General features: G+C 43.4%; 1 protein-coding gene across 1 annotated transcript; it reads left to right on the forward strand.

Annotated features, from left to right (window-relative positions):
- The first annotated feature begins 9,323 nt into the window (after positions 1-9,323).
- LOC107046519 (ribonuclease H1-like) lies at positions 9,324-9,782 on the forward strand. The gene has a single exon (XM_015269139.1). It carries the CDS (start codon positions 9,324-9,326, stop codon positions 9,780-9,782), a length of 459 nt encoding a protein of 152 aa, XP_015124625.1.
- Positions 9,783-13,979: the final 4,197 nt, after the last annotated feature.

The following is a 13,979-nucleotide window of genomic DNA, read 5'->3' on the forward strand; positions in this document are numbered from 1 at the left end:
ATCAATCTTAGTTTCTTGAAGGACATATTTGAACTTGTTATGTCCAAATTATTCTCAGCCTAAAATCCCCCTTTCAAAATCCTCCCCCAATTCCAAAAAATCCAAAACCCGAAATAAACAACGGCGTATAAGATCTAAATTACAGAAAAATATTAATAACAATTAAACAAAGAGCCGAACAATTAAGCGCAAAAAACCAAAATTGTTCCCCTGGACGAAACAAAAACTTTGAGCTCTCATACACCCCGTTTGGACCATCATAAAACCTACCCCTGACTACCCTACACGAAATAATCGAATTGCCCCCAAACTAAATTATAAAAACAAAATCCCCGCACCATACAAACACATCAACAGCTCCGCCCCACAACGACGAAATTTTTGACCCATCACCTAAAAAGAAATTCCGAACACTGCAAAAGTTATTAACAAAAAACTGCTAAAGAGCAGGGGTCTAATTCATCCCTAACAAAACATTTTTGCTAAAACACAAAATAATAGTTTTACACAAAACTTCCCTTTACAAAAAACGACCGGGCAACAAAAGCAAACAATCCAAGTTCTTACTCAATCCAATCGGATAATAATTACAATTGTTAACAACAAATTCCCCTAAAAATTTTCAACCAACCCTAATAAATAGTAAAACACAATTCCAAACCAAAACGAATTTCCGAAAACGCTGCACAACCAGCGCAAGACAACAAACCGACAATTTCGACATTCCATCCATAAATAAAAGAGCTAGCTAAATAAACAATAACTAACTAACAATCGACGTGACACCCAAACGCCACGTTACCTAGAAAAATGTCCTTTACAAAAATTGTTCGAGTCATCGAGACCCTTCCGGCAAGCCAAAACAACCCTAAAAAATAACAACCCCTAAACCACCCCGAATCTGAAAATGAACATAAAACACATTCCAATGACTCTTTTCGGCACAACCGATGTCGAAATTGCCAACAGGCAATTTCAACATCGCCCTTAATTCCTCAGGCTATTTCAAAGTTCAAATATCCAAAAACCCCAGGAGTAGAATCAGCGAAATTTCGATCACTGAACAGGTGTTCCACGTCGAATTTTCGTCATAAACCTCCAAATCACCAACTCCCACCCCATAAAGCCAACGTCTAAACTCAAGACTTAAAAACTACAATTGACAAAATTAAAAACCAGTCGTGGCAAACCCGGAGAACGAATACGTTCTCCAATCTTCGGTAATTCGGATATTTCGGTTACAAATCGGATAAAGTCACTTTTTTCGGCATAGTTCCCAACAGAAATCAGTGAACTAGATTTCGAGGGAGGTCTCCTGAGTACTGACGATCGCTAGCGGAAATTGATCGATTTTGTAATTCGGAAATTTGAGTTGTCAAAACCCCTCATCAAAATTAGTGTGGATTTCACATCGTGAAGTATCTTAAAGAGAACAGATACGCATTTTCGGCATTAAAATTACGCATACGAACCGACAAGGCTTTCGCGACTGCAAACGCCTTACGGTATAAGGGTGTGTATTTTGTAAACAATTCGGACTATTGATTTAAAAAGACTGAAACCATTGTAAACTAAAAATATTGTAAAGAGAGAAATTGTAATAAACGTCTGAGACGACGCTTCTATCTGTTTGGGATTACATTTGCAACAAGCAGAAAACCTGTAAGTAAATCTTAAGTAATATATTGTTACAAGATTTGAACCTTGTGATTTGCGGGAAATCAATCAAATCAAACCTACATCGAAATTCCCCTGTCACTGTGAACTTAGATTAATCGAGAAAAACCAATTATTAGAAGTGTTATTCTTTCCAAAAATTTGCTTTAATTATTTCAACGACCCATTCAGTATTTAAAATGCGAAATGTCCAAGAAGAAAACATGGTAAGAGTGTAGAATAAATAAATTGCTCATAAACACTTGGGAAAACGGGATAGGCAACATTTTATCGCACATTATGTTTATTGTTAACCAAGGAACTTTCAATATCAGAATTATCAGAATCAAACGAATAAATTCAGAAACTCAGGATTTTCCCGCTTGAAAAATCTTTCGGACATAACAAATAAAAATTGGTGGCAGCGGTGGGATACGAATGAGCATCCCACATCTCACTCGCACCGTTTTCTTTCCTTCACTTACAATAAATCACATTTCAAGTTTTCAATAGAAAAAAATTCGCAGTATCAACAAAAATGGTATCAGTCTCTTTAAATAACGAATCGATGTATCAAGAAATTGACGAGAAGAATGGGAACGAGCCTCTAGGATATTAAATTGGATTCCTTTCTCTAGTGGCCATAAAGGAGATCAAGTTAAATTTGAAGATTTCGAAAAGGCAGTTTTACACGTCCGTCACATGATACCGGAAAATAAACATAGCCAATATCTCCCACACATTTGTTTAAAATTAATAGGATCAGCTCGCGAACTAATCTTTTTAGTACGTTTCAAAAACATTGACGAATTATTAGATCATTTGAGAAATCGTTACGCTAAAAGATGTAGCGAAACTTCCACTAGAGAAGACTTGAAAAATACCCCCTGGTACTCTGACGAAGATTTGGTTGATTTCCTAAATAGATTAAAACGAAATCACAGAACTGCATTACAAGCAGCAATAGCCGAACACGGTGACGGGACGGCCGAAGCATTCAAAAAAAGTTTAAACTAAGTAGCCGTCGGGCGTTTCCTTTACATGGCACCTCGATCTTACGACGTTGCACTGAAAGCTGCCGGAGTTTCGATACTAGACGACATAGCTAGTCTTAGATGATGAACGCTCCTTCGAAACTAAATACCGATGTTTTGGCGACAAAGATAAGACCTCAGAACGTCCCAATAATCCCTATCCTCATGACAGCGATTCCGACCTAAGGTTTGCCCGTTTTGTCCAAAATCAGATGTATACAGGCGAAGGTTATTATCGGAACAGATCCCGGGGCCGCTCGCAAAGTAGAAATTACGGGGGCCCACCGGCCGGAACATCAGGAAGTACCACTGAGACTCGCCAAGAGACAGTGCTAGCCATTGATAAAGACATTCCTCCTCCGCCTAAACCTGCCGAAAAACTCTCTGTGACAGATCAATCAATAAATGAATTAAAATTAATGCTCGCGGAAGTGATTAAAATCCAGAAAACTAACTCAGAATCCCGCCACGGCAATCGATCAAAGTCCAGACTCAGGTCAAAACATTCCAAATCGAAACATCGCTCGAGCAGAAAATCACGCAGATCCCCGTCGAGTTTGGAAACCAGTAGTAGTTCATCCTCATCCGAATCAGAAGAGGATACCCATAAAAAGTCCAGATGTCAGTATTTGAAGTCCTCCAAGTCGCATGACAAGTCTAAATATACGAGCCGTAAAAATCGAGAGGAAAAGTCAGCTCCCTCATCTCGTGATCAGTCCAAAACCAGGTCCTCGAGCCAACATTTAAACGGGGAAACAGCTCGCCGTTCCAACGCTGCGACGGGCCAAACGAAAAAGCGTCCAGACTCCCATTTTCTCGCCGCGGGTCATGCCCAGACGAAAAAGATACAGAAGTCATAATTTGTAATGTCGGCAGTGGTCCACAAGTCAGCATTTACGGACCACACCTCTATCGCGAAGGTGCCAATCTCCTTCTAGATACCGCAGCGAAGGTGAACCCAATTTGGGTCAATGCACTCCAGCGAAATATTAAAATCGACACATCCGAAAGAATTCTTATTGCAGGTCTTTCGCAAAAGCTGATTCGAGCAATCGGGTTCGTTAAAATTTGCATCGACCAAACGTATGTAAAATTCCACATCATCGACATTGCACCCGGCGGTTGCAAAGCACTCCTGAGTCATCAGTTTTTCACGCGCGAAGCCGCCCGTATTTCCTACTGGGAAGAAACTTTAACTCTGGCATCTAACCCTACTAGGCCCATCCATTTTTGTTTGGACCACTGTAGACTAGCTCGCGAGGAAACTCAAGCATGAGTTTGTCTATCCGGCGGAGGCCCCAGAGTAAATTTAGAAAACCCCCAGCTCATCGACAGAAAACAAATATTTTTGATAGATACTGGCGCCCGAATGAATCTCGTATAACTCCACGCTCTGAAATCATACGTCCCTATAGATACTTCAGAAGCAATAGAACTACGCGGACTCACGATGAACACCTTATCGATAATAGGAACTACAAAACTTAATATTTTAGGAACAACGTCAACCTTTCACGTAGTAGACTTTACCCTACCGACTGACAGCGTAGCTATCCTCGGAAACGAATTCTTAATTCAGGAAAAAGCCGAAATACTGTACGGTTATCAAACCCTTCTCTTAGCTAGGAATCCAACTCATCCGATAAATTGGTATTTGGAAATCAAACCAGACTCTCCAATGACCGTTCCCCCGCGTACTCGTATGGCATTTCCCATTAGAATCTCGAATCCGGAAATAGTGGCAGGATTCCTCCCCCAGATAGAACTCGACGATGGACTCTTCGCCGGTGAAGCGGTCGTACAAGTTCAGAAAAACGAGATAGCCGTTGTTATGGTTATTAACACCACCACAGAACCAGCAAATGTCGAGATACCCCCTCAAGAACTAATACCTTACGAGTTCCGACTGGACACTGAATTAAGAGAGGAATCTAGCTCCGACGAGGCGGACTCATCTTCCGAAACCGAAGATTCTAAAATGAAGTTAAGTACATCTGAACGAATAGCCAACTTGAAAGAACTAATTCACACCCATGGGTTGAGCAAACCGGAAGCTCAACAAGCAGAAGAAATCATCACAAAATTTCACGATATTTTCTCTCTCCCTGGTGACCCACCAGGCTGCACGAAAGATTTCACCTGCAAAATTAACATCACAGATGATAAGCCTATCCATAGGCAACAATATAGGTACCCTATGGAACATTGGGATGAAATAAATAAGCAAATAAATAAAATGCTCGAGCAAGGTATAATCGGTCCCACGGAATCGCCTTATAATACACCGCTGTGGATAGTCCCGAAGAAAGCTGACTCCAAAGGAAACAAACGCTGGCGATTAGTCATCGATTTCCGTGACCTAAATAAAAAGACCATCGGAGACTCATACCCACTGCCCGACATTTCGGAAATTCTTGACAAACTCGGTAATGCCAAGTATTTTAGCGTGGTTGATTTAGCAAACGGTTTTCATCAGATAAAAATGGACCCAGCAGACAGAGCAAAAACCGCTTTTACCAGTCCTGAAGGGCATTGGGAGTACCGGAAAATATCATTCGGTCTTAAGAACGTACCGGCGATCTTCCAGAGGATGATGAACAAAATCCTAAGCGGTCTGACCGGCACCGAATTATACGTATACCTTGACGACACCGTAGTTTTGGCCAGAGAACTCCAAGAGCATTATCAACGCATAAAAAGACTATTTAAACGACTCCGCGCTCAAAGCGTTACCCTTCAACCCGATAAATGCAAATTCTTATGCAAAGAAGTAGGTTATATAGGCCACTTAATCACCTGTGATGGTGTCCGACCCGACCCAAGTAAAAGTTCGGCACTGAAAGATATGATCCGCCCGAAAAACGTTAAGGGAATACGCAGTTTTCTAGAATTCGCCAACTACTATAAAAGGTTTATCGAAGACTACGCACAGAAAGCTCAACCCTTAACCGAACTTCTTAAAAAGACCACGAAATTCGCATGGGACGAAACCAAAGAGGAAGCTTTCCAAATCCTCAAAAATTCCATTTCTAATGAATCACTCCTATGTTACCCGGATATGTCTAACCCCTTCATTATAGCGGTACATGCGACAGAGTTTGGCCTAGGGGCAGTCCTAAGTTAAAAGAACGATTCAGATGAGGAAGTGCCTATAGCCTATGCCTCTAGAACACTCCTCGATGCTGAGAAAAGATACAGCCCCGAAGAGCGCGATTGTCTAGTAGTTGTCTACGCAATCAAACACTTCAGACCTTACGTTTGTGGGAGACCTTTTGTCCTTTACGCTACTAGCCCTGTAGTAGCTTGGTTAAAGGATACAATAACTCCAACCGCACGTCAACTCAAGTGGCGTTCACGACTTCATGAGTATGAATTCACCGTCCACTGCAGGAGATTGAGACGAGAACAATATGCCGATGCATTCTCAAACAATCCCTTAGGTCTCGACAGTACAGAGACTAGCCCCAAACATTCAGATGACGACTCCGACGACAACAAGGAAAATGAAGCAGTAACAATCCTTCCCATCACTTCAGCCAGGCCCAGAGTTCAGAGCGCCCCCGAATCCAAAACCAGTAAACCTGAGGCTACCCGAACCAGTGCGAGAATTAGTTCCGCAGCTAAACCAGTCTCGTACAAGGTCACCAAGCCATACGCAAGGACCAAATCATCTACCGGGGATAAAGTTCCAAGAGAAGCGACTATACCTATGCCTAAGAAATTCCAACCGGGAAGCTCTCAGAATACGCAACCCATGACCCCCGAAATACCTGAATCAAGCGAACAATCAGAAACGGAAGAGTCTGGAAGAATGGAAGAAGGAATCGTAACCGAACATATATTGATCGATGACGTATTCTCACTTCCACCCTCAAGGGACGCCGCTCCAGCGCAATTGACCACCTCACCGAGGGTGAATGTCTCCATCAATCCTCCCAGAATTACCGACGTCGATCCCGCGGTAGTAATACAACTGCTACCCAAAGAAAACCCAACTGAACAGGATCCGGAAGAGCATCCAACCCCATCCTCTTCACAGCTTGAGACACATCAATCGCCTCGAGTGAATGCCGAAGAGACCGTCCTTACCGACAAGGAAGTTATTGATGAAATGCTTCAAGAGGAACCAGTCAAACATATCTCGGATGAAACAAAAAGTAGTGTCAATGAAAGTATTCTTAAGTTCGACAAATTCCTGAAAGAATTTCCACCCGAATACACTCTTGAAGAAAAAAAAGACCTCAGAAAAAATTTGCTCTATACGTGGGAACATGACCTTGAATGGATAGATCAACTCCCGACCAAAGAGGCATTAAATGAAGAAAAGCCTGAAGAGGATAAAGACCCAGAATCTGAGGAAGACAACGAAAACAAAATTGAGGACCAAGAAAAGGAAAATGAAAGTGATAACGAAACAGACGAACATCCAAGAAACCAAAGTTCGCTACACGACATCACCTCCCTACCAGAAATTTCAATTTTGAAAAAACGACACTCAGTTATACCTCAGAAAAGCAACAAAATAGTCTCTTTCGCCATGACGCCTCAACAAACAGAAAAGCCTTTGGCCAGGTCAAGCCCACCAGGAGATGATTCCACACTAGACGACACACTCGTTCCTGCGGAAGATACGATGTCCTCATTCACTGGCTCCCCCGGCTCTCAAAAGACTCCCGGGGCCTCTACATGAGCTGAGAACGCAGATGGACGCGTTACGCCAACAACACGGCATGGATCCCGCTCCCCCTACCTCTGACCATGTACGAGAAAATTCGGATCACCCAGAGAACTCGGAAGAAGCACCAGAAACACCGAGGAGAGTTACAAATCCATACCCTGGGCCAACAGTCGACGAAGCATTCGACGGGGGCGGACCCCTAATCACCGCTCCCCTTCCAGACCAACCACCTACTCCCTCAGAATCAATCCCAGAGATCCAAGAACGAAAACCTAGAGCTCCAAATGCACTCGACGATGAGACACAGATCGAGAAAAAGCTCTACGAAAAGTATGAAACCCCCATCCCCCTAGGAGATGACGCTCTCCTGCAAAGTGAAAATCTAAAATACAGCAGAGACGGACTAACCTTCGAAAAAGACTATATAGCACATTTTACGTCAGTCGATCTCATCCCTAACAGTGGAACTGGGAAATTTCTAGAAGATCTGAACTACATAGACCGAGAAACTCTACTGAAATCAGAACCGAAACTAGGGCAAATTCTGGTACAGAAGAAAGGCAAACATAACATCTTCCTAGTGATCGTTAAACGAACTCAATACGACCGAGTGAAACCTTCGGAGTTAAAACTTTGTCTCCACAATTTGTACTACGCCCTCGAGGTTCCTCAAGTCACATCCCTCCGCATGGCCGAGACCGACAACGAACTCATAGGCATAGAAAATCTCCACTTATACCTGAAGAAACATTTCAACGGAAGTAACATTGTAATTACCTTATGCAGAGGTAACATGCCTGAACCAGCCCTCCGTCCGGAGATCATGAAAAAAAATCATGATTCACTCATGGCGGGTCACAAAGGAGTAGTCAAAACATATCTACGAATAAGAGATCGCTTTTACTGGCCAGGAATGAAGGCGGATATAGAAAATTATATCAGGAAATGTAAAATTTGCCACTTAGTGAAACTCAGGCCTATCAAAACCAAACAACCGATGCAAATAACTGATACCCCAACGAGTGACTTCGAGAAAATTTCCATGGACATAGTTGGACCACTTCCCAGAACGCCGTCTGGAAACATGTATATCCTCACCATTCAGGATAAAAGTTATCCAAGCACTGCACCGCTGTCCCTATGCCAAACGCCACGGCCATAGAAGTTGCCCTCGCCTTCCTAAACTTTTACGTAACCATCTATGGCTGCCCCAAGACCATCCTTACAGACAGAGGAACAAATTTCACTGGCAAGCTCATTGCTCAAATGGCAAGGATCCTGAGAGTCAACCATATTACGACCTCAGGATACAGTCCGCAGAGTAATGGAGCCCTAGAACGAAGCCATCATGTCCTAGTTGAGTATTTCAAAACAGTGTGCAACGAAAATAGTAGTTGGGATAACCTTCTTCCTTTCGCGATTTTCTCATATAACACCACGGTTCATAGCACGACAAATTTCACCCCGTAGAAACTTCTATATGGTAAAAGAGCCCGCGCCCCATCCGCCATACACGAAAACCCTGAAATCGACATATATGAGGATTACCTAATCGACCTGGTAACCCATTTAGATAACATACAACTGATGGCGATGAAAAATTTAATTAAAGCCAAAGAGAAATCAAAAGAATACTACGACCGCGACGCTAAACTGGTAGATTTTACAGCCGGAGAATTCGCGTATGTCCTAAAAGAACCGCGGACTAGAAAATTCGACGACCAATACATCGGACCATTCGAAATCGTAGACCTGACGATCAGAGGCGACATAATACTGGAGACGTTCGAGGGCGCAAGGTTCATGAAACACCCAAATAAGCTGAAAAGGTGCCCTAATTAACCAGAACATCTTTCCAGCTCATACGTAAACAAACAAACAAAATTTAATTACTAACACTGAGGACTCATAGAAGTTCGACAAAAAAAATTTTCTCTTCTGTTGTTAGGTAACAAATGAACCAAAAACTTAATGCCTCCCCCCACACGGGCCTAGAAGTCACCGAAGGCGGACGAGTGAACGTCTACGTGGACGGATCATGCAGTTACAATGGCTGTGCCAAAGCCATTGCTGGAATAGGCATCTGGTTCGGGGACAGTAATACCTGGAACACCTCTAAGACACTGAAGAAAGCCAGAGCCGCCAACATAGTGGCTGAAACCCTTGCCGCAACCGAGGCCATCAAAATCTGCAAAGAAAAAGACATCCAGAAATTGAGAATAATAAACGATTCCCAATATCTCATCGACTGCGCACTCCAATACATGGGAAAATGGAAGGAGAACGGGTGGCGAAATGCAAAAAAACAAACCAGTGATAAACCAAGAGCTACTCAAGGTGCTAGATCAGAGCAGGGACGAGATAGACGTCATCTTCCAATACATCCCAGGACATCGTGGATTCTATGGAAATGAGCAAGCCAACCGTCTAGCCAAAATCGGCTCAAAAATCCTCAACGAAACGAAGGGCGGCAACCAGCGGAAGCTAAATAAAACGGCCCCTAACAACACGTACAACCCAATCTGGAAAATTCTGATCATCACCATGCTACTGGTCACCCAATCGAACTCACAACAGCCTCCTTTTGAGATTGACCCCCTCACACATAATCCAGGAATCTATTACGAAGCCATGGATACCATCAAAATGGCCGCAAAATCTTGGACCATTTCCGTTGCCGTCAACGTCCAAGCTGTCGTTGAATCTCACACAACAGGCTAGCAAAAATTCACCGCCCTGCGAGAGCAGTGTAGAAACAACACCAACGGAAGCATCGTCTGCTCCCAAGCACTCCGGATAGCGACACAAACGAATCTCGAAAAAGAGGCCAAGACCTCCAAGACCGTCTGCAGGAGTCTCAGTCCAACGACCAAACCCCTAGACGACGCCGAGACATCGACGACCACCCCAGCGACAGCGAACCCGTCTTCAGGTTCCTCGGCAGAATTTTCGGCCTCTTAGTGGGAGTACCAAACTACATGCAGCACCACTGGCTAGTCAAACAGGTTAAAAAGGTTTACGAGGATACCTCAGCATTGGGAAAAATCGTGAGCAATGCCACACATATCCTACAGTCCGAAATCGAAGATAATATGCAGCATCTCCAACACACGCAAACCAACATTCGCTTCCTTAAGGAGAATGCCGAACAACTCGCACAAAAGACCACACTCCCCACAGACAGACTAACCAGAATGGAGTATATGTACGTGGTCATGCAGATCGGAATCGAAGGACTGGGGATGTCCAGACACTACGTCGATACCCTCAAGAAAGTCTGCGAAGCTATCGAAGAAGCTAAGCACGAGCGAATCAGCCCCTACTTGCTCACACGTCAACAATTATCAGACGCCATGAAAGATATCCGTGAACACGAACCATCGTTAGAGATCCTGATCGACGCAGATACCCCGGGCTTGGGCCTCCTGACCAAATTCTCCACCATACACCTCCTCCACTCCCAAGAAAAGTTCATCGCCGCAATCACCCTCCCGCTGATGGATAAGACGGTCATGAAAATGTACCGAATGAGCCCCTGCCGCATGCCCCAGAGCATGTCAAGAAACCAAACAGGATCAGCCTTCATACAACCATCAGCAGAGTACCTAGTCGTCACACTGGACCGTCAACTTTACTTCAAGGCAGACCAGTTGTACTACCAGCAATGCATACCCATGAAAACCTCGCATCTGTGTCCCATACATGCTCTCAAGGGGCACGCAAAAATCAATGGGCACGAAAAAATCAATGGACGAGACTACAGGAGTCTCAGACGTGGCTATACTCCACGGCAGAAACAAATACACTAAATGTGGTATGTAAAGGGACGCAGAGCTACACGCCCTCCATTGAAAAAACGGGAATATCGCGCTTCAATCCTGACTGCGAGGCAAAAACATCCTCGATCGTGTTGAGAAACACCGGCAGCGGCGAATCTCGACTCCCTTATCTTCATGTGTCGCCGTTGAATCTGAACCTGTCACTGCTGTCTCCGAAACTGGTCAAGGAAGTGGAGCTGCTGAACCTGCTAAAAACAAAATTAGATCCCTTGCCAAATAACACCAAGGCTACAGATCTACAAGCATTCCAACATACCCTCGACCTGATTACAAACCCTAAAATGGACGAATATCAGGGAAGCGCAATCTATTTGGGAATTACCGGGTTCATTGGCACCTCCTCCCTGCTGATCGGCGCTATCCTGACAGTATACTGCTGTCGACGCCAGTGCGCGGGCATCACCAAAATATGCTCCATCAAACGCCGGACACCCACCGAGCAACAGAAAAGAGAAATCAGCTCCCCGACAATCATCTTCAATCCTCGAGAAGATGTTGTCCAATTTACGAGAACACCGCCCGCCACACCAGCCAGACCACCGGTTACACAATTACCAATGAAGACGAGGCCAGCAACTCCAGAAGAAGGTTTCCAGCTTCCATCGTATCGATAAGTTACCTGCGAATCGTAATAAAGAATTATAGACTGAGATAGGAAAATCCTTTTAAAAAATGTTAATAGGAATAATTACTCCGTAGGGGTTGAACAACTAAGGAATAAAAGTAGTAAACAAAAGGATATTCTTACGCCAGAGCTCGTAGACAGGAGACACTTTAGAATTTAAGAGACCACTAACACACACTTGGGTTACACATTAGGGCCTTAGATTAGGAAAAGAAAGTACACCAAAATGGGATAGTAATAAAAAAAACAATGTATGAATAATTACCCTTAATCCAAAGTCTCAGCAAGTGAAATTTGACCTCTAAACGATAGGAAAAGCTAAACAAATCATGGAAAACCTACCCCAAGAAACGATAAAATAATAATATCAGGTGTAAGACAACGACCACATACCAAAATTAGCCTTACTCTGTTATCACATAACATTCATCACAGCACATTCATTCCCGCAACTCTCATGAAATAACCGAGATACAAAAAAAAAGTAGTCAAATTCTCGCTCCGTGGAGCACATCTCGGCTTTCGGCAATCGGAAGTCCAGAATCAATATCCAGAAACGACAATTCCCCCTTCCGATCAATCTGCCTTACTCACACTCTTCCACCCCTCTTTGAACAAAGGACCCACCAACCCTCGGGACTCACAACTTCCCGAGCCCGATCCGGGCAAAAAGGGGACCGCCCGAGGAAAAGGACCATGACTGCCGCTGAAAAAAAAAAAACGTGAAAGAACGGAAAAGTTTCGAAACCACTCAACGTCCGAGACATAACAAACACTCATACCGAAAGGTCACCAAATACCCGCAGCACACGATCATGCAGAACACGTCTCAGGAAAATCACACCGATATCCCTGAAGCAGTGAACCACCAAAGACTATCGAGAAACCAGGTAGATAGCCGACAACTACCCCTAGCTGTCAGCCACACTAATGACCGCCACCGCAGGCGCTTTTCAAACAGCCGACCAGGTCACACGAACATCCCTGTTGGGAACCTCGGAAACCAACAACCCCGGACACCTCAGAAGAGCTCCAAGCTCCATCAAGGGCCAACACATAAAAAAAAAACCTACCCTACCACGATCCTCCCCACCAGATTCCGACAGCCGAGGTCTGAGACACGGAGGGAAAGGGAAAAATAAAAAACAAACAACAAAACTAACTAAGTCCATTTAACCGACTATATATTCAACAAAAAAAAGGGGGGGCGGGGTACAAAAAAAATATATATATATAATGATGATAATAAAAAGTCCACAAATCCTCAAGGCGCCATTCCTGAAAAAAAACGCAAAGAAAGGTGAGGAGACTATGAAAAAGAAAGATAATAATAATAATAATAACAATAATAATATATAAAAAAAAATTGGGCAAGGGGGCCCCGGTACCCCAAAACCTCGCATCTAGACACGTTCCTGAAAATTTCCGCTGGACCCGCTCCAATGGAAATGTTAGGCGCGGGCACTAATCACGGCACTATTCACTGCCACCGCGGAAGAGATGTGCGCGCACCTCACGCATGCGCACAAGAATGCCACGAACACGAGGCAGATCAATAATGAAATAAATTAATTTAAAAAAACAAGCAGAGGTAGAAGCCTATTCTACCGAAGCGTTTTTACTGTCACTTTTTGTGATACTACTTTCTGTCGTTTTTAATTTCTACCAATTCCATTGGTAGTATGCTTCCGAATGGATCCGTAGTTACCAGGACCATATAATTCAATAACCAGACACCAACCTGATATGAATGATGAATTTGACAGCGTTAATAGAAGTCTAAACCACTTCATAGTCGAAAATAGGAATCTGATCTCAAAAAAAGAGAAAAATTGAAATATCTCGAAAACTTTCAATTGAATGGTACCTATATTTTGATTTGCATCGATAGCCACCACTCGGACGAAAATTTTGAGAGAAAGCAGAATGCATTTGGTTCAGTAGTTTTTGAGATATTAAAGGAAGAATTTTCGATTATAAAGTTAAATATCTCATGAACTACTGGGCCGATTTCGCCCACCGACAATACCAGCCTTCGTTACCAACGGCGCTATAATCATACAAAGTTTGAAGTTTTTATCTCAATTATTTTTTGAGTTATCGTGGATACAAGCGATTTTTTGAAAAAAGTGAAAAAATAGAAAAAA

The sequence above is a fragment of the Diachasma alloeum genome, unplaced genomic scaffold, assembly GCF_001412515.2.
Source record: "Diachasma alloeum isolate Michigan unplaced genomic scaffold, Dall2.0 Dall_scaffold_01463, whole genome shotgun sequence".
Lineage (NCBI taxonomy): Eukaryota > Metazoa > Arthropoda > Insecta > Hymenoptera > Braconidae > Diachasma > Diachasma alloeum.